The sequence below is a fragment of the Pholis gunnellus genome (assembly GCF_910591455.1).
Source record: "Pholis gunnellus genome assembly, chromosome: 23".
Lineage (NCBI taxonomy): Eukaryota > Metazoa > Chordata > Actinopteri > Perciformes > Pholidae > Pholis > Pholis gunnellus.
Genome location: NC_136550.1, coordinates 15,265,147 through 15,292,533, shown reverse-complemented (window position 1 = coordinate 15,292,533; position 27,387 = coordinate 15,265,147). Strand labels below are relative to the sequence as shown.

Genomic DNA, 27,387 nt, shown 5'->3' with positions numbered 1-27,387 from the left:
ATTTTTGAGTGTATTGAAAAATATTTTTGTGGAGAGAGTCATTTATATATAAATCACAAAATGCATTTGTTAATACCACTTTATGTGCATTTATTAATAATGAGACTGATCTGACCCATTATTTGTTTCACCTGTTTTAAATCATACACACAGGAGAGAAAACACTTTTTGATCAGAATTATAAAATGGATCACCAGATTTTTTTCTCATTGCCTCTCAGGGCTTCTGTAAGAAATACTTTCAGTGGCTAATTAGAATAAATGCAGCTTAAAAAAATGTCACTTAGTGTCGCAGGTTACTTTTTAGAAACAATATTTTTCAATAGTTATGTAAATGATATAAACAGTTCCAGCAAAGTTCTCTTTGATACTTATTGGAAAGTTGTCTGGTATTGCAGTTTAAATGTCCCGAGGATCAGTCCTTCCTCCTTCTGAAACAACACAGTGGCTCATGGCTGTGATGCTGTAAACACTGTTGAAATCAAGTTTTTATTGAACACACGAAGCGATGACCCCTACTCGTCTTGCAGTCCCTGATTTGCCACTTTGCCCTTCTCCACACCAGGACGCACTTTTTGTTTGTTTTGGACCGGGGGGGCGTCTTTCTCCAGTTGGTGTAGCTGACGGGCTCACCACTCGCCCATTCCCAGCGTCCTCGGCCATCCCTGTCATTCAGGCCTTCAACAATAGGAGAACAATAAATACGTTAGAGTGAAGAAGTTGTACTCTACCATGGAAAAAAGTATTTAATGATGAAAAAACAAAACAGAATGGTGTTGCAACAAATGATTCAAAGATACCCACCTATCCAAAATGGTTTTCTTCTGCTGAAGTCCCACAGCCAGTCCATTTCCACTTTAGAGAGAACGCTTGCAAGAGTGCCTTTGTATCTGAAATCAATTGACATAGTGCATATCATTCAGATGATAGAGTTTTAATGCATGACAGACAACTAATCAGTAGCATGCTTTGTGCCTCAATTTGTCTGTGTGTTTATCTTTTGACACAAAGAATGTGTACAAGCTCCGTGTTAAATTGTACCTCTCTCTGCAGGCCCTGTTAGCTGTGCTCCATGTGACTTTGTGCTCAGTGCTAAGGGAGTAACAGTAGCCACCATGAAAGGTCCAGCCCTGAGGACACATCTGAGCACTCACCATCTGTGATTCAGAAAGGAATGGGCAGACATTTGTAGGTGAATGTAGGTGAAATAGTTTTTTAAGTACTTATTTCAGAGGTCAATCAACGTTTTGTCAAGGAAAAAGAATAAAGTATCGTCTACAAACATTCCATATGGAGATGCTCAAGGTTCTATCCTAGATCTGCTACCTTTCACTCATTATATGTTAACATTTACAGGCATCATTCAAAAGGACAGTATTGTCCTTTCATCACTATGCAGACGACACCCAAGTCTATATATACTGTCAGTCCGGATGATCTGAGAGCCTTAAAAATACATCTCTGACATTTATTTAAGTATGTCAGAAAGGCTTTTTTCTCCTTCAAGACAAAACATCATATCATAATTATTGGCTTCATATCATAGTAATTGGTCTACAATGGCAAATAAAGAAACTTTCTCAGCAATTTACTTTGCGATCTCAGCAAATTACAGCTCAAGCCAGAAATATGGGTATTAACTTTACTGTGATTAAACTTTTCAACTGTATATAAGGAACAAAGCATCACTGTTTGGCAAGAACCTTCTATGTCCAAAACCGTTACTTTTCTGGAAATTATTTTAAAAAAGGCCTGTGATTTTCAAATAATTGAAGCCAATTTTGATGACAAATGGAGTTACAAATTTAACCACAAGATATATTGAATACTTTTCATCAGTTGAATTGTAAAACTCACAGAAATACATAAAAGGTGACCAACATCATTGAATCGCAGAAAAAAAGATAAAAATTACAAAGTATGGAGACAAGGTTTCCGCCAGACAGCGACGATAAGTAAAACAGCATTATATGCTTATTTGAAAAATATTGCGAAGGTCAGACATCTTTCTGCCAGAGATGCAAAGAAGCTAGTGCATGCTAATTACAAGTAGGTCAACTTGAATACCTGATCAGTTGGTGCCCAGGGTTTCCAGGAGACACCATTGCAGTGAAAGAGCTGATTGGTGGTCTGGTTGAAATGCAGGAGTCCCATCAGTTCTGGCACACAGGGCTTTGGTATGGTGTTATCAGCTTGAGCCTACGGGCCATACAAAGTCACAGGAACATGAATTTAGTGTTGCTTTAACTGAAATGCAATGCCACAATGATATACCCTAAAACAGTGTAAATATGAGATAGAAAGTTTGTAACAAGCAGGTGGCCCCACCCTAAAGCATCCCCTGCTTTATGGTCTGTGTGACTCTAAATGGACCATCATTTACTAAATGAACATCATGCTGTATTGAAGAAGACTTGAAACTAGAGATTGAGACCATAAACTCATGTTTACAATGTTTACTGAGGTAATAAATCAAGAGAGAAGTAGAGTCATTTTCTCATAGATTCTATACAATCAGATTTATTTTTACAATAAGAGCAGTCGCCCCCTCATGGAAGCAAGTTTAAGGCATCTTTGCATTGGTTTCACTACTCAGAACCAGAGTTTGCCAGAGTTAGTAAGCTAAAAAGAAGAAGTGACACAAAATGGATAGTTTGATTATCAAGCAAATCCAGGTGGCCCTGGTCACAAAGCTAAAGATCCTGGCAAAAGAGAGTTACTCCTTGCTGACTCAGCAGTACACACATTTCCCAAGAAACAGAAAAGGACCAGTAACATTTGTACTCACATGTCCTTTAGCCAGTGCTGTTTTTTGTGGTTTTAAGATCTTTCTGTGAGGCTCTGACTTTGACTCAGTAAGCACAGCTGGCACCTGCTGTTGTGCTCCCCTGCTAACCACACGGATGTTTGCCTTTCTGCCCTTCCTCGATGGGGAGGTGTCATCCTCTACTTGCATTTGCATGATGCCATGATACTGGAATTAAAAAGACAACACACATGAAGACTTCTGACTCTACGGTTAGGTCAGTTAGTACCAGCTGCTGCTTACCGTGTAAACGATGTCTGTCCCGTTTTGAAAAACGGATGAAGGTGCAATCTGAAAGACGAAGCAGTAACAGTTTATAGACTTTTAAGCCTGCAACAAAGTCATGATGAGAAGGAAAAGGTCAGCAAGAACAGGTACTTACAGACTTTGGGTTGCCCATAACTTTAATTTTTTTTTTTGGGACATGTGCTCCAGGCCTGGAGATGCTGTCTCCACGGGTCCAGATCACTGATTCTGTGCCGAGGGGCAGCTTCTCTAGCTGAATGGATCCATGTTGGGGGTACGTGTCTGACCGAACCTCTTTTCCTACAAGAACAGGAGCCTCCTGATCCTGGTCCAGCCTGGACTGGCCTGTGGTGTTTTAAGTTTGAACAGTCTTATTAGTTTTTTATCAGAATGACGGGCACCATCTTGTTTCAAAAATACTTTATAAAGGACACTTCATATAGTTGATTTATATTCAGTGTAAAACATATATATATACTGTATATATTTGGCCAGTTGCTATGTAAAAAATGAATAATGTGAAGAGATGCAACCTTGCAGTATCTTATAAGATGTTTATTTTTACCGCTTCCCGAGTCCCTGATGGTGACCTGAGCCTTCTTGACGCTGCCGATCACTGTGCCTTCAGGGGAGACCAGCAGCACTTCAAACAGCTCTGCAGCCTCCTCAAGGTGATCCTGAATGATCTTGGTTTGCCAGTTCCTCTTTGACACTCCTACAAAGCCAAGACCATCACAACCTTTTACAAGAGCTGATGCAGGTCTCATGTATTGTGGCTTTGTCTGTTTTGTACCTTTGATTTCGCAGCAAATCTTAAATAACTGAAATGAATGATGGTTGTTTTAGTTCTTGTGAACAATAAACCCACTGTATTTCTGCAGCTTGGGGTCTCTTAATCTAAACAACAACAAAAGACAGACTCTGATGATGTCGTGAAGTAGTGTGGGATCATGGGAATTGTTGTCTTCATTGTTAAACATCCACTATTGCCAATTAAAATATACCTTGTGATGGGTGGTTTCACAGATTGATCTATATATGGTATCATGTATCAGTCAATAAAGAGTTCTGTAATGAGTCCTAAAACACAGAAATGAGTCAGCATTTTTGCACTTCTGATTCCCTCGTCTCAAAGTCAAAGGGATGTTTGAATGGGTTTTTGATTAGATGCCTGAAATAAGGTAAGTGGTTACCACAAGCTTAAGAGATTAAAACATTTTATTCTACGATATAAAATACATCAGTAAATGGCCCACTCCTTACTTTTGGGACTTTTTCCTGTCTTAGACTTTTATTACTATGGTCATATACATGCAGGTACATACATGCAATGTGACCTCTGCATGTAATGCATCAGAAACATTTTATGAGCAGTTGGCTGCTGTGAAGAGCCCGGGGAGCTCAGGTTTAGGGTTTGTTTGTTTTGCTCAAAGACAACGCCAGGATCAAACCACATACCTTCTGGTTATAGGACAACATGCTCAACACACTGATTATCTTCTTAACAAAATGTGTAAGTATCTTAAACGTTTGTTTGCTACAGAGTTTATATTCTGCAATAATCCAAAATCTGATGGAAAAATCCCATTGGCTGAATGTGGAGGAATTTATTTATCTGTGCTAGCTTCCAAGCTGGCCTAGATAAACTGAGTAAACTCCATGCATGATACTTGGTCAAGCACCCAAAACACTGGATCCTACACTTCCAACAATGGAAATAAAAAGTCTTCAAGCCTAAAATTCCCCTGATGACATCATCAGTAATCATCTCAGACTCGACAAAGCTGCTCCAAAGCCACAGAAGGCTTCTACAGGCTGAGTAGTACTAACCAAGAGGCGTAAACCAGACATTATTTGTAAAATCTGTGAAATTAAAAAGCATAACGCAAGCTTTCTACATCAATGAGGACATACTGTACCTGGATCAAACTGAATGAGGGAAGAAGGGCTTATAAGGAAGTCTTTTCCAGCTGTGGCAGTCACCTCCTTCACCTATGATAAAGAAACATGACACAGAAACAGGTCTGAAAATCTGTAAGAAAAAGGCCAAGCATCAGGTGACCGATGAGTTCAATGTACATATAAAGTGAGTAAAGAGCAGTTTTAATAACTAATGGCTTGCAGACCTTGATAGTGATGAATGAAGACTCTGCCAGGTTTCCTCTCCGGATGATGTCCAGCGAGATGGTTCCCTGCTCCTCACACACAGAGTACTCGGGCTGAGACAGCTCCACGCTGGACCAGCTGAACTCAAGTCTGCAAAGGCACGGTCAAGAACGATGAAGACTAAACTGTGATTTCAAAGATGTCATAGAAATCAGTGTTACAATGTTTGTCTTACATGTGAGGGGGCCCCGTGTTCCCTAAAGGGTCAGACACCGTGAACTCCAGGCTGTCTGAGAGAGACTCCCTGTCTGGGCTGATGATGTAGGCGATAGTTCTCTTGTTCAGCTCCATCTGAGAAAAGTGCTGTGGTACAAAACCACCTGCAAGAACAAACACAAGCTTTTTTTTTTACATTCTAAACTCAGCTGTGATGCAGATGGAAATAAAAGGTATTTATCAACCTGTGGTCATGTTTTCTAGGTAACCAAAGTAGGGCTGTCGAACAATGCTGAATATCAGCTCCTCTTCTCTGCTATCGCTGTCTTGGGCCTTCAGCTCTCGAGATGACACCAAGATCCCGTGTCGTCCGTCGTCAAGAGGCTCTGCTTTCCAAAGAGGAAGCAGCTTGACAACCTCAGGACACGACTTATCCAGAAGCTTGATCTGAAAAACATATATGGTTTGTTAATGAAGTAGAGATTGATTAACATTGATTAACATGATCATTGAAAAGTACTTTGGACTTGGCGTGACATAGCCCAAATGATAAACACAGATGTTACTATTTTTTCATAGCAAACTGATTCATAGCACACTGATATACCAGAGCATCAATGGTGCATATGGTGACAGCCACACACAGAACATCACATCTTTTGATCAAGTTTTATTTGTCAAGAAGTTTCTTTGCTACTATAAAGTATAAAGTTTAGTTTAACAAATATATGAGATTACCATTTTTCACATGGTCATACTGTGTTTGTCATTCAAGTAACGGTACGCTCTCATGGTGAATGGAAAAGAGAAAAATGTTAGTCGTTATTTTTGTATTGTAGTTACTCGTTTTTAAGGCATTAAAAAACCAAGAGTAAGGACAAATATAAAGAATAGATGTATCTGTTCAAGGGGTTAACTTGAACTTGGTTGTGAATGGTTGTAACAAGAAATACATTTCTTAATAAGATGGTAAAATATAAAACTGAGGTGAATATTATTTGTTTGTTTAGTTTCTTTTTTGTACAACCTAAACCTAGGAGTGAAATGGTTGCCTATTGTTTTATTTATTAATGTTTATGTAAATGGTAAATGGTCTGTTCTCATATAGACCTTTTCTAGTCTTCCGACCACTCAAAGCACTTTAACACTACATGTCATCATTCATCGATTCAAACACATTCATACACTGATGACAGGGCTACCATGCAAGCTGCCATCTTCCCATCAGGACTGACTACCCATTCACACACCGTAGGCACAGCCTACAGGAGCAATTTGGGGTTAAGTGGCTTGCCCAAGGACACATGGGCTAGTGGATCAAACAGCTGATGTTTTGATTGAAGGATGACCCACTCTAACACTGAGCCACCTTTTGAAAGATTGTTGATAAGGACTGAAATAAATTGCTGCTGCTTACTACTACTTCATGAAGAAAATTCACTAAAATCAAACGTTGCGAAGTGTTCAGTGTTAATTTGTGACACATTACTTTATGGCCCTGGACATAAATTTCACGTTACCTTGTAACATGCTAACATCAGCCACACGTCAACTAGTGTTATTCAGCTTATTTGGAATTTCTTTCCGGCATGACCAGTAGTAAGCTAATGTTAGCAAGCTCCACATAAATATTGTTGTATAGATGACATCAACGTCAATTTGCTAACTTTATGAATTTTTACTTGTGCTACATTTTAGCATTTAGCATTGTAGCTTGTTGGCTACATTGTTATTATTGGCTGCTGTGCAGAAAACCATTATGAACATTGTTACATCTGGTTAAATACATTTCTTATGGAAAAGGCCACAAAAGGAAATCACACCTGGGTATCATACTCTCTTCCCATTGGCTCACTGACCTGGGATCCCCAGTACATAACTCATCCTTTGACCAGCTGAGGTTGCTGGAGAACAAGACCCCCGTTATCACCTACCTGAATAGTAAAGAACACAGGTTCCGTTTGTAGCTGTCCGTCCAGCAGGAAACCCCGTTTGGTGCTGTCAGAGGCAGTAAAGGCAAATCGGTCGATCTGTGACGGCCCCCCGTCATGTTTGTAAGCTACCTCCAGCTCCTCTATGTCTCTCTGGGTGAAGTTGGAGCCAGCAGTTAGTGTGGTACCTCCTAAAAGCAGTCTGCCATACTGTGGAGGCTGGAGAAGGACAAAGGTCAGGGCGCTGGGTGGAGTGTCGGGGTCAGACATGACCAGGCAGTCAGGACCCATGATCATGAAGGCACCTTGTGGAACGAAGAGGCCTTTGTTGGAAGACAGAGACGGCAGAATGCGGTCCACCATTTCCACTGTGATCTCAAAGCTTCCATTTCGGCTGGTTTTACCATTACTCACAACAAACCTGGCAAAATATACAACAGACTTGATGTTAGGCTTCTGAACAAATGTGATCACTGTAAGAAATCAACTATGAATCAGGTATCAAATATTCTTCACTATAGTTAGTATCTCAAAACCAATGTGCTGCTCTTTTGTCATGTTGACCACACAACTGATCTTAGAGCAGGTGTACTGATCACAAGATTATTCTGGATGAATAGATGGAGCTCCACCCACAAGCCAAGCACATCTTTTGTTTTTTTTTCACCTCTTGAACAAGAAAACTTGCGATGATGGCTATGTGCATGGATTCTGTGACAATTTGAGCTATTAGCTCTCAAATCTTTCAAGTTTGACCTGGAAAACATAATGTAACTGCACCAGACTTTAGGTATGTTAACACAGTATGCTTCATCACAAACTATTGCTAATACTTGCTTTATTTAAATGACTATTCAAAAATAATAATTCATCTTTTCTAAAAACATCTTGCTTGTTTCAATGTCTTATAACTCTTTTTGAATACTGAAGGTTTTGCAATCTTTGTTGGTTAATGTCCTGTCACAGCTGACAAGCTACTGCACTCTGCCGTACTTCCAATGACAAACTGTGTGGGCACACTCACGTACGTCATCACATTTAACAAACTGTAAAAGGGTCTGTTCTCAGTTCTGCTTTTGTTTCCATTCTTCTATGGTCAGCCCCAAGAACAGTTCTTGGAACTAAATGTCATCATTACAGGAGGTGGTACTAAATCCAGGTTCCACAAACTGTTAGGGGTTTCTTGCAGTGTTGTTGACGTAAATTGGTGAGCGCAACTAGGACAAGCACAATCTGAGAGTCTAGCAGCTCACAGTCAAACAGAGCAGGGAACAAGATTGAGCAAATTATAGTGACGACACAAGGCAGGCCAAGTTTAGGTTAAGCAAGGAAAAGGCTTCAAGGCTAATGCTATTTCAGCTAAGATATTATTGTGTTAACATTGTGCCAGGGATGACGGACGGAGGAAGATTTATTTGGCATGGCTTTCCTGACTAATTACATCTTGACTGTAAATAATAATGTCAACACATTATGTTGAAATAAAATAATAAGGTTTATGTTATTACTGTGCCATGTAGTTAGCATAGGATCCAATTCTGAACTATACATTTGTAATTCTCACACCCAACAACTGTGACATCGAAACCGTGTTATGTGAGGAAACAATGATGGGATTTCATAATCTAAATGGCCTCCAGACTCACTGAAAGGTTTCCGTGGGTGTGGTGGCTCGGTTGTCGTGCACATAAGCCACAATGTTGGCGGCTATGTCCATCTGGCTGAAGGTGGAGATGGCCAGTCCACGATGCTTGATGTACTCTACGTGTCCGTGAGCCGGAGGGTTAGTGATGATATACAGAAGCTCCTCTGGCATTTCTGTGCCATCTGTGGCCAACAGCACATCCGTGGTGAGAACCACACGGTCTCCACGACTGACGTTCACCGGCTTCACAAAAATGGCAATGTTTCCTGGAAATGACGGTGGAAGACACATTTATGTTAACACTGGAACCCAATCCATTTGAATTAACAGTGGACAGAGGGCAGGGGGAACACGGTGTGGCCTGGCAGTCACAAGCCCATCACAAGTGGACCAAACCTATGACTAATGAAGAATTATAGAGTGAATTCCTGTACCCTTTTCCACATCTTTCACAGAGATGTGGAAGTGCCGTGGGGGCGATTGATTCTTTCCATCCGACAAGTAGAATACAAAGAAGTCCTGTGTTTTAGCACCATGCAGGCCTGTGTTCACATAGCGCAGGAGGTTCATGTCCACCATCTCCTGGGTGCAGTTCCTCCCTGCTGTCAATGTCCTCCAGTCCGGACCTTCCTGAGACAGGAGCACAACATCTACCAGTGTCACCGCAGTGTTTACAGTGGCAGCTACTGTTAAGCAGCATATCTCAAACGAATGGTAATTGGACTGGATTTGATAAAAAGTGAAAGCCCCTTTAGGATACATGACAGAAACATTATATAAATGTCCCCAGTATGATTGGCCAATCCAACTCCTCAGTTCAATACCTTTCTGACTATTTATAACTGAAAATAGTCAAGCATTGGTTTCTACCAAGAGAGGAGACATAATCATAATGTTTGACACACATAAACAGAGGTTTTGAAATGACAGGCTTCATCACAAGCATTCCAGTTAGAATTCACTCTGTGGGGCTTTTATTTTGAAAGGGTGGGACTGGGTGGGTGAGAGAAGGGGAGAGGAGACATAATCATAATGTGACTGAATTGACTGAATATCTCCAAGTCATGTGCGTGTGTTTGTGTGTGTGTGTGTGTGTGTGTGTGTGTGTGTGTGTGTGTGTGTGTGTGTGTGTGTGTGTGTTGTGCGTGTCTGTCTCTGTGTGTTCATAAACTGCACTAATGAGCTCATATCAAACTCCTGTGTGATTGGGTGCATGTGTGTCACTGGTTGCCATGGTGATTGGAGCACCTGTGTGTTGACCGTGGCAGAGTGGATAGCAGGGCCGTTTGATCCCCGGGTCAGGCTCCACTAGTCGCATGTCAATGTGTCCTTGAGCAAGACACTTAACACCAAATTGCTCCCGTAGATGTGCCTATGGTGTATAGATAGGTACTGAATTGTAAGTCGCTTTGGATAAAAGCGTCTGCTAAATGACTGTAATGTAATGTGTTAGAGGCTAATTAAGATGTGTTAGACTATACAGGGATTTTCAACAAAACTAACAGTCAAACCTCTGCCCTTTATACCAAAAGCATGAGTCCAATCAACAACATACGGGTACCATGAGAGAGATAAGACTCTGCCGAACGTGCTATGTACACGTGATGTGGTTTTTATGTTTGTGGTGTTAAAAGTGAGAGCTACAGAGCAATAAACTAAACTGGTACTGTTTGCTTTCTTTAAGAAATTAGTGGTCAGATTTAACATGGAGTCTAATGGAGCAGTTGGTTGGAGTTCATGTCACTCTACAGCACTTTGAGCCAAATGTGTAAGTCTGTTGGATTCCATTGACACTTGACTGTGACCAACACAACATTTCCAAGCTTTTTGACCAAAAGTGGTGTATAAAGAGTAAAAATTGTGGGACTGGAAGCAATTTATTTGGAAAAATCACAGAATACTTTTCATGCTCTGCTCCACTCTGACCGTGACGTCATTACTCTAGCATTAAACGAGCCGTGAAATACACACCCATTATAAAATCTGAAACGGACCCAAAATTTTGCTGAAACTTAATCTGTGATGAAAACTGTGCTAACTATCAAAATGCCCATGTGGCTTAATAAAGTCCAGCGTTTTGTCTACATTTTAAACTTTGAATATTTTTTACTTTACAGTATGGCTAGTCAATATGGACCCAAAGTTAAGCGTTTTGTTTGCTCTCTTCAAGCCGAAACCCCATTCAAGTCAATGGAGAAATTTTGCTCAGTTTTTCACAATTTCAGGAAAACCGCTGGGCGAATCTCTGAGAAAAGTCATCGAACACCTATGTATGTATTTTTTGCACAGGTGTTGGCAACGCTCCGGGACGAGAAGCGCGTCAAACTTTTGTACGGAAGATGGAGAATAAGAAGAATAGTCCCGCTGTGCCACAAAGCCCCACTGAATTAAGGGCTAGCAGGGAAAAAAAAATAATTCTTCAGATGATTATAAACTAACTAAAACATAGTTACGAATACTATATAACATTTCTTTTAATAAATGGTAAATGGACTGTACTTGTATAGCACTTTTTTAGTCTTCCGACCACTCAAAATGCTTTAATACTACATATCATCATTCACTGATTCACACCCATTCACTGATGGCAGGGGCTACCATGCAAGGTGCCACCTGCTCATTAGGACACTAACTAACCATTCATACATCAATGTGTATGAGCAATTTGGGGCTAAGTGTCTTGCCATCGACATGGAGTAGTGGAGCGGTAGATCGAGCCACCGATCCTCTGATTGAATGAGGACCCTGCTCTACCACTGAGCAACAGTCGCCCCACTAATATCCCCTAAATCCTACACACTGGCCCTTTAACACAGTTAAACTGGGGACATAATATCACAACATCTAGTGTTTCTCTCTAACGTTTGATGGCACTACACCAACCTTAAACTGAAGTAGTCCTTGGGTGGGAACACTGTCAAATATGTACATGACCTGTGAAGAAGGAGTGTCACCATCCTGTGCCAACAGTGCAACGCTGGAAATAAGCCTGGCTTCTCCCACCTCCACCTCCAGTCCATTGTTCCTGAGGGACAGCGGATTAAGACAAGGTCCAGCTACTTTCACACAATGATGTGAGGACTCACTTTAAGCAGGAACTGTATTAAAGATGTTACCTGATGACGCGAGGCTCTTCGTCGTTGACTGGCAGCACTTTAACCATCACTTGTCTTTGGAGTTGGTGCCTGCCATCAGTCAACTGAATGGTGAAACTGTCCTCCTTATTCTCTGAGTCATCGTGCATGTACATCAGGTCCATACCTAAATGCAAATGACCATTCAGATTTATTTGACTTTTTCAACTCATTTAAATTATTTAGACCACAGCTACACTGAGACTAACTGTAACCCAGAGCAGATAAATAATCAGTGACCTGAATTTGAAAGTGTGAAACAAGCTTTAGCACTGTCTTGTAAGAACTACCATTTGAAAGATCTGTCATTGTGAAGTCCACCACCAGGGACTGAGGACTGGCCTGTCGTCTCTTGTAGGCTGACTTTTCACTGCCGTGAGTGACGATGCTGCCGTGCTGCGGGGCTCTAACCACACTGAAGAGCAGGCTGTCCTTGGGGACATCCAGATCCACCGCATGTAAAACTGATGAGTCCAGCTGCTTCATTTCTCCTTCTCGCACCTCATCATCAAAGGACATCAATGAATATTGGACCAACAAAATCTGATCAGTAGTGACACGGACCACAAAAACTTACTGTGATGTTCCGAGCCACAAACTGTGGGATCTCGTCGTTGGTCGGGTTAATGAGAATGTAGAAGGGGACATGGGCAGAGCTGTGTTTGCCGTCTGATACACAGAGCACAAACTGGTCAGCTGTGGGCTCCATCCTCTGGTGTCTGGACTGTACGTAGTTCACATGCCCGTCAATGATGTCTTTGTATGAAAAGGAAGCTGTGGAAAGGGAGGTTAGACAGAAAAACACATGAAATATTCTTGTGTTTCTCCTTTCTGATGATAATATATATATACATCATAATGCTTACCTATGCTTATGCCCGTGTTGCTTTTCTCAAAGCCAGGACTGGGCAGGACATTTTCTATGTAGCCGAACTGGGGCGATGAAATGAGACTGACCACCAGTTTGTCCAGAACAGTGTCCACGTCAAAGGCTTTCAAATGAGATGCAGTTATCGGGGCAGAACCACCTTCATCCACCGTAAAGATGTCTCCTACAAACATAAAAAAGCACAACTCATCCTTAAACATCATGCTTTAAAAACTTCTTTAACTGACAAAATGATTAACCACATAACCACAGCATTCATTCTGGTCATGGGCCAAATTAACATTTTTAAATATTTAATTTCTTTTCTATTTCTCAGGTTTTATTCTGGTGATTCTAGAAGTATGCTTTACTTGCTTTAACAACTATATTTTGTTATTTGTTAATATGTTTGTTTTTAAATCTCTCAATTGACACAAAATATCAGTGAAGATTCATATGAGCCTTATCCTTTTAAGGGGTCCTCCATTTTGTGCATTGAGAAGAATAAACTAGGCTGGCTAACAAGTTAACAAAGCGTTGCCTGCTGAATTAAAGTCTGATATAAACTCTTCTTTTAGCTTTGTTTTAGTCTTCACCTGCATCTGAGAAATATTATACATGAAGCTAAAAGAGGCTAAAAAAACCTCCCCGACAACTTTCACAAACTAGTCACTCAATCCACTGTTGATACAGAAAAACAATCGTAAGCCACCAGCATTATTAACAAGCTAACAAGTTAGCTTCAGCAAACAAATGCTTATTTAAACCTTTTACAGACACAGTGCAACATTAGTATTCAGTTGTTAGAGTCATGTTTGTGTCCACCTGTTAAGTTTAAGTCCAATTCTCACACTACTTTTAAAAATCCCGTAAAAAAAAATAATAAAATGTAGCTGCTAGCTAAATGCTAAGTGTGCATAGAGGTTTTTGTGGATATAAAAATCTAGCTGTTCCTGAAGGTTTGTTGTATCCTCGTACTGCAAAACTAGAATGTAAGTAAATATTTCTTTTGAACAAAACAAAAGAAATACATTGAACAGGTTTATACTGTATGTGTCACATATGTTGCTTCAATTTATTTTGTCACAGAAATCAACAGATATCAATTTGTAAAAACCTTTGTGCTAATAATACACAGCAACGATCAATGGTAATACATCTGTGTTTCCACTGCTATGAAATGATAATATTTCTCATTGAAAAGACAGATTAAAATAATGGAGGTGTAGACTTAGCCTACGGTGTAAAAGAGTGAAGGAAATGTCGATGAAGCACTGTCACTCGGAGCTGGTTCTCTGGACACCATTTGAGTTCAAAATGGCCCACCTGTTGTTAGAGAAGGTGGTTGGCTGTCGACTGGAAACACTGTGATCTGGAGGTCATACACAGGCAGACTGAGTCTGAACTTGGTGAGATTTTCTTCAGCGCAGCATAAAGCAGAGTTTTCTGTTCCTCCGTCAGATATAACAAAAGTGATGGTGTCATGGCGAGGAGTGAGTCCAATCTCCAGTCCTAAAAGCACAAGCATAAGAAGTATGTTTAGAGACAGCCCCTACTGGGTTGTTATTCACTTGTTTATCGCTCTAAGATATTTACTGTATATGTTACATAATCTGGTGCTTTGTAAAAAGAAATATGTACAGCTCTGAATGTTGAGAATGAGCTCAGTCATTATATGATAATGAAGAGAATGGAGCAACTATATAGGCCTATATATAAATAAGTACCAATTCAGCATAGGGCAGGGGTCACCAGGAGCTTAAACAAGAATTCAGCAGTTTAATATTTTATTAATACATCATGAAAATGCACTCCATTATATAAAGATGGATAAATATTGTGCAAATAAAGATAGAGCAACCTTGGGTTTCAATATCGCTCCTTGAATGTGGAAAGTGATGTAAAGTACAGATATGTTTGTACTGCAGCTGCTGAGAGTTGACAATTTCTAAGAAGGGAGCTCACAAAATGTAAACGATAATGACAGAGTAGTAAACACTTCAGCCTTAAGCCCACTCCGCGCTGCCCACCTGTGTGTTTGTAGGTGATGATCCTCGCAGTGATGTCTGCCTGGATGAAGCGATCAACCACGACGGAGTTCCGGAGAACCACGCCATGATAGGGCTGCCGGGCGATCAGGAAGGCCAGGCTGCTGTTGTCACTGTCTGCATCAGTAGCGTAGATGTACTCCGCTGTGATGACTATTTCCTGCCCCTCTGCACAGCTGAGAACCGGTTTCAAACCAGCCACCAACACTGGGACCTCGTCATTGATGGGCAACACCTGGAGATGACATGCAAGTCACTGCGAGTTAAACAATTAATGTTTCCATTTTTCGAAGAGCAACAATGTAAATCCATTTCTATTACCTTCACTTGCAGGAAAAAACTGACTGAATTGGAGCCATCTGTCGCTGTGAATTCAATGTGGTCCTCTACAGTTTCTGAGCTGTCATGTTTGTACCTGATTTGACAAATGACAGACAAAAGTAAGATTTGATGAGTGATGAAATCAACACGTTTGTAGTGTGAATCAAAGTCAGAGGATACAAATAAATAAATGTAAATGTTGTAATCAGCTTGGGTAATTGGAGTCACTGTCCATTCTATTTTAATTCAAATAACAGCTGGTGACACTTGGCATGTGTCAGGATTTGCAAAAATCATGTTTATCTATTGGCTCACAGTGTTCTTAAGAACACGCAGCAATAAACTGACACTGATTATTAGATTATGAGAGCTGGTTATATTGTTAATCTAGGAACTGAGTTTACATCAATATGTTCTGTGAACACTGCTTGTCTTAGTAATGGTGCTTTGGGTCTTCTTTTAATGTTAGTATATAAAAAGCTATTCTAAAAGCACACAACTTGAATCACCGTTTTGATACATTATTTCATTGATTAGTGAATTCAGTTTTAAGCAGCACTAATCTCTTTTTTTTTGGGCCATTTAGGAGCAGAACTCCACAACAAGCTAAGTTTGACAGAACATGGCCGTATTAAGTTGATATGGCTAACGTTTTGACAAGCAGTTGTCTATTTAGCAGACACAGAGTAACATTAGCATTTATGGAGTCCTGGTTCTGTCAATCTGAAAGATATAAGTTCAATATTCACTTTTCTTTTAGCTCTGTTTTGGTCTCCACAAACTCCTGTGAAGAAATATCTAGCAGTTTGATTGCTAACACGTTAGCCTTGATAACTTGATGGATACAAAGGCTCTGTTTGTTCTGCCCTCTACTGGTCAGATATCACTTCTTGCAGCTTTGAGCTAAAACCCCTACAACAGTCCCCAGATGTATACTGATGGACCAGTTTATTAGATACAACTGTACAATATAACGCAATCCAAGTGATCAGTTTTTGTTGATGCAGTGTCAGAGGAGAATATTAAATTCTATGCCCACATGAAACAACTGAAGCAGGATGTCTGACCTAACTTTAAGGCTTTTCAGGTCCTGCACAGTGAAAGCCTGGCCCGGTTTCAGCGCGAGGCCGTCGAGCTGCAGAGCTCCATGCTGCGGTTCCCTCTGAAGCACCACCTGCAGGGCTTCTTCTACGGAGTCCACGTCTGACAGCAGCAAGTGTTCAGGGCCGAGCCAGCACTGCCCGCCTTCATCTACAGTCGGAGGGTTGGTAATAACCTGAAACAGAACATACCCACACTTTATATATATATGTATATACAAACACATCCACATGCAATTAATTAGGGAACAATACATTAAAATGCATTACGATAAAACTTTCATTTTCACCTGTGGCGGCTGATTGTCCACTGGCACCACAGTGATGTTAAAGCAGATCCCAGTGACCGTTTTGCCCAAGAGGTTGGTTACAGAGAGAACAAATTGGATATACTGGGGGTAAGGGCCGATGTCCATGACTGGAGGCATGTAGGCTACTTTCATGAAGTTCACGGCATGCTAGAAAAAAACATAAAATTATAAAATGTATATCTTTTTTTTTGCTAGCCTCGACGCATGTAGCTATAATGCTTTCCTGAATAAAAAATGAAAATAATCACCTGTGTGAAGAGCCTCAGCACCGGTGCATTGGAGTCTTTGGTGAATTTGGGTATGCTGTCAACTAAGAACAACCTCCCAGCATCTGGACTGCTGCTCATGAAGACAACAGCACAAAATTCAGACGGAATGTTTTCCCCCTGGTGTCCACTGTGTTCTCTGAAGGTGAGGACATACTAACCTGTGAGGACCAGCGTACAAAGGCGGAGTAGTAACCGTATATGTGAGCTCACTGTCTGGAGACTCCTGGTCTACAAAGTGAAGCTGTTGCCGTGTTATATGGACCACTTCTGTTTCTTTGATCACAAGACACCGACTGGAACCAGGAACCTCTTTAGGTGGTTGGTCTGGAACAGGCTCTATGTGCACTAGCACCACCTGCACCACAAGCATATGGATTACTGAATCAGAAATCATGATCAGAAATGAAATTTCATTGCAAAGTAGTACTTTTAAATCCTAGACTATGGATTTTTTTTCCATAGATTTTTTTCATTTACTTTTTTTAGCCATGCAAGCAACATAGTTCAAGAGACAGCAATTATTTCAGTTGGTGGGTCAGTTTTCCACCACTTTGGTTCATGATTGAATATCTCAGCAACAATTAAATGGATTATTATGGAATTTGTTGCCATTCATGGGCCCAATAACTTTGGTAAGCTTGAGGTTGGCAGCTTTGGTTTTAGTCAAATGTCTTGACAGCGGATGAATTACCACAACATTTACTAGACATTCAGCTGTTCTTCGTGTTTAGTGCTAACTAGCAAATGTTAGTATGCTAACTCACTAAACTAAGATAGTGAACATGATAAACATCTACTGCGGAACATCAGCATGTTAGCATTGACATTGTGAGCATGTTAGTAAGCTGACATTGGTATTTACCTCAAAGCACCACTGAGTCTATGTACAGCTCACAGGCTACATGACCTTTAAGCTAATTCATACTTCTGTGTTGAGCGGTTATGGTGTAGCTTCGAAGCCAAATAGCCACCTATGTGAACTGAGCTACTATCATATCTGTTTCTTCAATCTTAAAATCTGACCATTTGAATGTAAAATGCCAATATTATCAGTGTTTCCCACAATAGTAGACTGACTCTAGTCAAAGTGAAAAAGGACTTTGAAAAGTATTTAAATGATGAATTAATTCTACATTGAAATTGGGAAAATTGTAAAGATAACAATAAATAACATATTCATTTTATCAGATTTGATCAATTTTACACTATAATATTGCAAAAGTAGACCTCACAAGGGCCAGTTAGTGAAATCCAATGTAGATTTCTTAATGATCATTGAGATTAAATTGAAATGGTGTTCAGTTTTCTTGTCTTTGATTAACTCACAAAATGACATTCATTTAGATGTCATATGTTGCTGTTACCCACTTGAGGCTCTGACAGGTTGGGGGGGTCATGGAAATCAGACAGCACCACCTCGAAGGAGTCATCAAACACCTCGTTTCCTAGGTGTCGATAGTAAACCATGGACTGAGACAGGTCCCTCTGCAGAAAGTGTCTGACAGGATAACCTGGTTCAAGCCAACAGAAACATGACATGATTTGATTCATAAATAAAACAAACTCCATGTAGGGTAAAATAAGAAAATAAAATCCATCCGTCTGACCTGTGAGCCCTGATGTTGGCATTTTCATAACCTCCCCTGCCTGTGGGGGGCGGGTGATGTTAAAGAGGATGTAGTCGTCGCTGGAGTCCATGTCTGAAGCCTGGAGGGTGGAGCCTCTCAGTAAAGCCATCTGGCCCTCAGACACCTCCAGCAGCATGTTGGTGATGAGGACCGGAGGGCTGTCATCCTTCGGCAGGATCTTGATGGGGAACTTGTGTCGGGTCTGATGGTGGCCGTCGGTGATGCGGAAGATGATGAAGTCTTTGGTGGAGTCGCTGTCGTCGTGGTGATAGCGAACCACGCCCGTTTTGATGTCATTGACATTAAACATGAAGCCCTTTCCCCCTGGATAAAAAAAAAGTTGAATATGTGATGATATCAATATCATATTACTGACGAATTTAAGTAAATGTGATGAAAAAAATACTTATGCTACATAAACTGTATTCATTTAACTATATTATATTTATTTCAGGATATCCTGTAATCTTTGCTTTTTAAATGTTAAAGTGAGATACTTTTACTCTTATATGCTACTAAAACTATCTAAATGAAACAACCAAAGGGAACATCTCTCTTTGGTTGAACTATACACATCATTGACATACTATGCAACCTGAATAGACATCAATTCACTTTAACACTCGTGCATCCTTTTAAAATGTTGCTCTGATGTCCTTGAAGAACACAAATGTCTGCATCAAAAAACTGCCATAGAATTATATATTAATATTATTTTTTACTTTCGTTGAGTTACATTTTTTTAACCATCTTCGGCCCTGATGATATGCATTCATTTTCAGAATTTTAACCCTTTAAATGCTAGTTTGTTTACATAATGCCGCTGTTGTTTTTTATGAAAAGACTAAACCTACACTTTACATGTCAGCTTGTTGATTTGGAATTGAATTAGTCCTAGTCACTGTTGTCTTATGGTTTGATTGTACACTGCCTGATGATGCACCAGCTTATAATGGGTTAACATATCTGTAGCCCAGACAGACAGATTTTAGCACGAGTGAGCTAGAAATCGAATTAAGGTAACCAGATTGAAGAGACGATGTCATTTTGTCTGTTTACACTGGCAGTTGTTGTGTATACCTCTGACAGTGAGTCGTCCATGCTGCAGGCCGTCCACAGTGACGATACGAACAGCATTCAGGTTGTCGTTGTCCACAATCTGGAGCTGCTCCCACATTATTGTCCGAGACTGACCCTCCAACAGACTGAGGCCTATTAGACAAATTGTCCTTAGAAACGCTACTTAGCTAAGTATACTACATGCAAAGACTAATTGTGAAAGATTGCAAAAAAGACCAGAGAGTTAAAAATTCTAATGACAGTACAGTACAGACACATTTACACGGACATTATTTTGTCTTTGGTCTCACAGCTTTTAGATTTATGCTATTTGAATTTTCACATAGAAAGCTTGCCTAATGCTGTGTTCATTATTTTTATGATCACTCTCAAAAACTCGCATTTGACTAACAATTAACAGACAAAAATATTAGCATTCATTTGAGTTTTGTTTCTGTTCACAAGTCCAATATTCACTCTTCTTTAAGCTCTGTTTTGGTCTCCACCAACTCCTGAGATAAATATGTGGCTCTTTGGCTGCAAAATGTTTGACTTTCTGTCTGTTCGTTATTAGGAGATAGTGTACAGTGAGTTTTTCAAAGCTGAAAACAGCTGTTCTGCTGCATCTGAAAGCGAGATTGATGAGAGGTGAGGAGACTTCGGCAAAAACATTTTGCTAAAAGAGGCTAAAGAGCTCCATGGAGCTGATGGTGTTATCACACAAGTGATCATTGTTAAAATGAACTGGTTATACAAGTTATTACATAAACAACTCAACTGCTTCCATGTGTTTGAAAGAGCTTTGTGCATTTGCAATGTGATGCTAGCATACCCATGTTCCAAGACACCCTGGGTGCATTCGTGTCTGCATTCCTTACAGACGTGTGAACAGTCATTGATGGGCTCCTCTCAAAGAAAAAATCATGAACCTCAAATTCCATCTGTAGGGGAAGACAACAAAGACTTTCAGAGACCGCTGACAAAACTAATTGTTTTATATACTGCCCAAAGCATACGAAAGGGAAAAGCTACCTCGTAATTCCTGCGTTGGGTGTTTGAGGAGTTCGGAGGTTGATACCCAATGAGCATGTCATTGAGATCGAGCCATGTAAAGGAGGAGATTGGGCGAGTGTGATCGGTCAGATGGGTGATGAAGCCGTCCACGGGCGGTTTGGTGATGTTGAAAACCAAAAGTTGTTTGGGAGTTTCTTCGTCTTCAATGTCTAGTGTAGCAGTGGAGAGTGGAGTGAGGATGAACTGGTCCACTTCAAGGATAAACATGGACATGAAGGACGGTTTGGGAGGCTGGTTGGTCAAGGCACCGACTATATGCACTGGAATCCAGGCCTGTTCAGACTACACAGAAGAACACAATGCACTTCAAACTAAATTTCCTATATATTTGTCATAAAAACTTTAAAGCTGTGAGCAAAAGAAATTATTAAATAAAATAAAGTTGTTTATACTAAAATCACAGTGCTAGTACTAGTAGTTAGAAACAAAGAAATACACAATTGTTAGCATTAAAGAAATACATTTAAAAAATGCATTAAAACAGGTAAAGGACCTGATATGTGCTGCCACTACGGGTGTCCATGAGATCCAGTCTGATTGCGATGTAGTCAACGTCTGGAGATGGAGGGTCTATGTGCTGATACCTCAGCCCCATCAAAAGGAAGTCCTCACAGGGAATTTTGGTGAACTTCACCAGCTTCAGACCTTTCAGGCAGTCTTCAGATGTACACATTGCTCTGGCTTTATTATCTGAATAATTACACAAAAGATTTTAGATCACTTTTTGTAAAGGCAGACTCAACTGGTTCCACATTTACTCTACAGAGAGACAACAGTCTGTTGTAGCGTAAAGTGCTAAACCAAGCCATCTTTTCACCAGTAATCAGTTGCCACAGGGGTCTTTTCTTGATCCATTACCACTTACATTACATATAAATAACATTATTCTGCCAAATCTGGACAGTCTTTATTCTTTTACAGATGACATCATTCTGTATGGGATTTAATATCAAACCTGGTGCCCCCTTTGGTACCTTAACAAAAATACACTGTGGCAGGCAGCCACGCCCCAATGAGTCTGACCAGGACAGACAGAATGAAGGGATGAAAGCACCACATACTCCATTTTTACCAGGAGTGTTTAACCTACAAACATTTAAAGATGTTCTACAACTAGAGCATAATGCAGAGGCTGCTGGTGCAACACATTAGGACTCAAAGCATGAAATCACCTTTTAAAACCTTTACAAAGTTAATAACCAGCTAATAGTGTTGCTGTTATTTCTGGGTCAAATCTGTTCTTTTATTGGTGGATTGTTTCGCTGCACTTATGGATAAGGGAGGGATGGAGATTCTTCCACCCTCGGCTGTCAGCCATGCAGTCTCATAGGTTACCTAGCTGCTGGCGTAGGTGGATGAAGCTCTCTGGCTCGTCCCCTCTTTTCATAGCTTTCTCTGGCTCTCCGGTGACCAGTTGGCCGTGGGCTGGCAGGTGGGTGTCATGGCTACTTAAATGGATGCTACACTCCAGACTAGACCTCTGCTCATAATGGAAGGACACCACATTGCCATCCACGGCATCGGAGAAGCCGTAGAATTCAGGAACCTCCAGGGATTTGGGCCCCAGCTTTATGATGCTGCATTCAGGTTCCATAATGTCCACATGGAGAGAAAACACCTCCATGTATGTCTCTGTCTCTGTGAACCTGGTCAGACAAATCACAATATGATGATACTGCCACACCAGCAAGAACAGTAAAGAAAGACAATAAGCATGTTTCCCATTTGAAGGATACCCAGGGGTTTTACCTGTATAGTCGAAGCTTGACAGTGTCCTCCTTTAACAATGGACATCCGTTATGAATGTACTTTACCTCATCAGCCAGATAGTGGCAATCAAATACCTGCAGCAATAAATAATCAAATACATGAGTGAGTTGGGACTACGGTGTGTAGAACTACCTGGACATTGCTTTGCTAGCTTCATCGTTAAACTGTAACAACTTTTGCTGGATATGACACAATTGTGGTGACAAAAAGGAGTCAGCTGACTAATACAAGCGACCCAGACCAAGTGAGGCTGTAACAACTTTGCAAGGTTGCAAGGTTTCATTGTATTATAATTTAATTTTTTTCTTTGTAAGAGGAAAATTTGTTATTTCTTCTGTCAAGATGTACATAATCTTGCTTTAACATTTGAGCATGCAGTGTGTTCATGATAACAGCTTCCATTATGTTCAGACTGGAAGACAAAATAAATGTTTTGTGTTTTTATGTTTTCATGAAAAACCCACAGGGTAACAGATTTAAGACCAGATGTAAGATTTAAACTACACTCAAAGGTTATTTTCCAATGAACTAATACCAAATCAGAAACTAAAGTATCAATTCATTTACAGTCCTAATAATGCCCAATAAGTTTGTAGAACAATGTCATTTGGTACTAATTATGGATTAAACAGAGATAGTGTCAATAGTTTTCCAGATTTGTATTTGCGGTTAGTGTAATCTAGATTTCTAGTCAGAACACAGCAGGTCAACTGAACATGAAATGTGTCATTTCCACAGGCAAAATACATATTGATATATTTGGAGAATAAAGTGTTGTGTAATTGATAATGCATTTATATTTACTTGGGTTACAATGTAGCTTTACTTTAAAGGACATTTCCATTTCCCCTATAATTAAGCTACATTACATTCATATTACAGTTCCAAGAAACTTACTAGGAAATGATCAGGAAATTAAAGACAATTGGAATGGAACAAGCAACCATTTAATTAATATCTAAAATGCATTTCCAATTGCTCTGAATCAAAGACCATTTGGCAGATGATGATACCTGACTTGAGAATGGTGAATAGAATGTACTTGTATAGAGCTTTTCTAGTCTTCCGGCTACTCAAAGAGCTTATGGCGAATGATTTTGTACTTTTAATCATGAAAAATGGCTCTGATTCTGGACAGTCAACGGATGACTGTATCTGTCAGCGCAGACTCATTAGAGAGGAGGCGGCCTGTCAACCTGGAAAACAAAGGAAGAAGTATAGAGGGGTCCCTCCACCCTCTCTTCCCTACAATACCTCTCTTTAATTGACTGAAGAATAGGCTGCTGCAGACATGGAAATATGTCTCCAAGCCAGGTGTGTATAGGATGAAGGGTAGACAGTAAAGGTCCTGAACAAAGCTTTCACACTTCACCTTGGCCTAATGTGCTGGGATATACAACCGTGGGATCTGAGGGCCAGTTACATTTAGTAGGGACATGATCTGCTCAATCCATCACTGAGCTCTTGTCATCATTACCACAACACTAATAATACCTTACATGGTTTCCTACATGTTCGCTGTCAAACAGTGCTATGGAAGTGTAATGCATGCCTTCCATTTGGTTTTACAACACAAGGTAAATAGCCTGGAACATTGTAAAAGGGTTTTTCCTTTACCTGAGGCATGACTCTTCCCACTCGTTGAGTTATGGGCTCATTTAACACCACCTCCACCTTGCAGGCATCCTTCTGACGGGGAATATGGAACTGTAGGTCACCATCCTGGAGGTAGGCTGACTGACCCCGTTTCACCTTTACACCCTTATTGACTTTCACAAAGGACCCATGTGATGAGCAGGTCATTCCCAGCAGAAGCACTGGAAGCAAGGTCCAGGCCAGTGTTTGACCCTGTGAACCCATCGCTGTCGGGCACAAGCTGATGTTTTCTAGCACTGGATCCAAACTAAAGCTTTCAGAAACACACTTCAATTGGAGAAGGAAGTAATCCAAGATGTCGCTCTCTTTAGAAGAAGCTTCATTTTGCTGCGGTTGTATGATTTTATTGCGGCATGTGTCTCCAAGCTTTTAACCAGTTCACATGGTCGGTCAGGAGCTGTAAAGGAATTTAATAAATGTCAGTGTTTAGCATTTCTTACATGAAGAATGTCTTTTTTATTAATGTACTCTCTATCACTGTAATCTGTAGGTGGCCTGGAAGGAAATGCAAAAAACACAGCATTCACAAAGTAAATTAAGAAAAGCAGAAACACCTCAACATTTGAGGGAACCAAATGAGATATCTAAATATCTAAAGATATTGCATTCAAAGCAGTAAAAGCTGCGCTTGTTGATTTTATTGGCAATACTAACGTTTTCATTTCAAGAAGGCTTTGAAAAGAAGCAAATGTAATTTCTGTTGTGACAATTGATCAAATGATGATACATGAAGAAGTCAGTGGACTGTGATTGTAAGAGATCAGGGCCACGGTTGAAACATCTTGTTTTGTCTTTGGAAGGTTCCTAACTGGTGAATTGACCCAGAAGTATCTAAGTGGCAGCCATGTTACGAGCTGTTTGAATTTTGTAAATGCTTTAGTACAGGGAACACTGGACCATCCTTTACAGATGGAAAGGAGATATGCTGTCCCACAATTCCTTCTGGCTGCAACATTTAAAGCAATTCATTTGCATATCAACATGTTTTTTTACCACTGTTGTTTTTAGAGGTTGGAGCTAAGTACAACTGAATAAGACATTTTTAGGCAACCAAAATGTTACAATTAACTTTCATGAACTGAAAACACGCTGTGAAAGGGTTAAAGTTGGAAGACGAAAAAGCAGACAACACCTAGACCGGACAACGCTGTGGTAGTGACCTGTCAATCACTGTGTAGCCCCGCCCTAAAGCATACCCTGCTTTATGGTCTATTTGACTCTACATCATTTACTAAATGAACATCATGCTGTACTGAAGACTTGAAACTAGAATCATGTTTAAAATGTTTACTGAGGGAATACATTTGTACGATAGAGTCGCCCTCTGATGGCCATTTGATAGAAGTCAAGCAACAATGCTGGTTAATGACAACAGCCTAAAATTTAAAATTGTTGTCCATTATTTTTGAACAGCAATGATTTTTCGGCCAGCTTCAGGCATGTTTTTGTAGACTGTGTAACTTGCTCTGTGCTCAGCTTGTCAGGAAATATGTTCATTACAAACAAATGTTGGCCTTTCCCTGAGGCTAAACATGCTCTCTGTAGTAATGACATGATGTTACACAATGAACTCTGACCTTTTTATGGAGTCACCCTCCACATAGGCCTTTCCACTATAGGAGACTTCCATTTTCTGCTTGAGTTACCATACTTATTAACAGCAGTAGGGGACAAAAGTCCTATATCACCATCTATTAAAACTGCCTTTAATATAACCTAATTGAGTCTTAAATTGCTCTCCTTGTTTTGCAATCATAGCCTGCTTTCATGCTATTTCCTGTTTTGCTGTTGGCTGTTAGTGCTTAATTTCTCCTCTCTTCTTGTAGATCAATACAGTTTCAACTTATCTCACTTTATATCCCACTGAGGATATGTGGAGTAGCTGTTTTGTATTTGAAAACAGGCTTCAGATGTCAAACGGCCACATTCCTTGAACACTTGTCTAGGACTCCTACCACAGACCTCACACAGCAAGCACCTTGAACAGAGGAGCACCTTATAATCAGCCTCTGCTTTAAGGAACATGTTAAAGCTTGTCCCCATGAACAATGCTTGTGTTTGGAAAGCTGGTAAGATCATGTTCAAGGAGCTGAGTGCAAAAGCACTATATCAAATGGTCACAACCCCCTTTTCACATGGAAGCAAAGAGTTGTATCTGTGTCCCTCAGGGATGGGGACTTGGACATGGACTCAAGTCCAGTTTACGTCACACACAGTGACTTTAGACTTTCCTTGGACTAGCAAAAAAAGACGTGTGAGCATCTCCGGGTTTGAGAGACTAAAGGTATGTTTACAGTAGATCATAGGCTGTCATTAGTTGGAGACGAAGTGTAACTAAACAATACAGGTCACCTGTAACTGTTAAAGAAAACATTACAGTTATTATTGCATGCCAAATATTGCTAATATTTAACGTTAGTCTATATCCATACAGTTATAGTTCTACATTGTGTTTTTTTGTATTACACTGCAACAACATGTTAAAAGAGATCATTTACCAACAACAAATACATGCTGATACTGTATGCTAATAGATAAAGAAGTGGTGATACAGCACAGGCTTTGATTTCCTCAGATATAGCCATGCAGTGTTCTAAGCAGCCCTGATGACATTCATCAGACAATAGAACGATTATTACAACCAGTAGAGATTTGAGACTTGTGACCAAAGATTCAATACCTAACTTGGTCTCTAGATCAAAGACTTGAGACCTGACATAGACTTTCATTAAACAACTTGTCAGCATCTCTGGTGTCCACCTGATGAATATAAGTCCAACTGTCACTCTCTTTTCAGCTCTGTTTTGGTCTCCACCAACTCCTGAAAAACACATCTGTCCCTTAAGCTGCTCCACTATGTTCACCAGGTAGAGAACAGAGGGTTTATCAGGGCTTTATACCCAAACACAGCTGCCTGCTGCTGCTGGAAACCAGGTTGATGAGAGTGGTAAACCAAAAGAGTCCAGTTGTAAAACAATGGGCTAAAAGAGGCTAAAACGCTCCATAGAAGTGAGGGGAACTGCAGAGTTTGGTGATAATTCTTCACATTACACAGGGTTATTGCACATAGTTATAGTGTATATTGTATCCATCGTTAAAATAAAGATACTGATTAGTGCAAAACTTCTTGTCTGCACTTTGACCTTGTGATCAGAATTAGTAACACAGTTAAACTGGTTGAAAGTATAGTAAAAATTACA

General features: G+C 40.2%; 1 protein-coding gene across 1 annotated transcript; it reads right to left on the bottom strand.

Annotated features, from left to right (window-relative positions):
* Positions 1-460: 460 nt before the first annotated feature.
* frem1a (Fras1 related extracellular matrix 1a) lies at positions 461-24,391 on the bottom strand (the record flags this gene model as incomplete). The annotated part of the gene is made up of 36 exons (XM_079185172.1): positions 461-677; positions 804-889; positions 1,041-1,156; positions 2,067-2,198; positions 2,788-2,973; positions 3,049-3,096; positions 3,188-3,396; positions 3,617-3,766; positions 4,971-5,043; positions 5,178-5,307; positions 5,393-5,537; positions 5,619-5,820; positions 7,308-7,725; positions 8,951-9,215; positions 9,384-9,579; positions 11,833-11,974; positions 12,066-12,210; positions 12,374-12,584; positions 12,661-12,857; positions 12,950-13,135; positions 14,278-14,463; positions 14,982-15,234; positions 15,321-15,414; positions 16,388-16,596; positions 16,711-16,878; positions 16,980-17,070; positions 17,159-17,355; positions 18,369-18,511; positions 18,608-18,952; positions 19,709-19,840; positions 20,520-20,628; positions 20,720-21,043; positions 21,255-21,451; positions 22,097-22,407; positions 22,511-22,605; positions 24,149-24,391. The coding sequence occupies 36 exons, from the start codon at positions 24,389-24,391 to the stop codon at positions 481-483; spliced, it is 6,531 nt and encodes a 2,176-aa protein (XP_079041298.1). The 3' UTR covers positions 461-480.
* Positions 24,392-27,387: the final 2,996 nt, after the last annotated feature.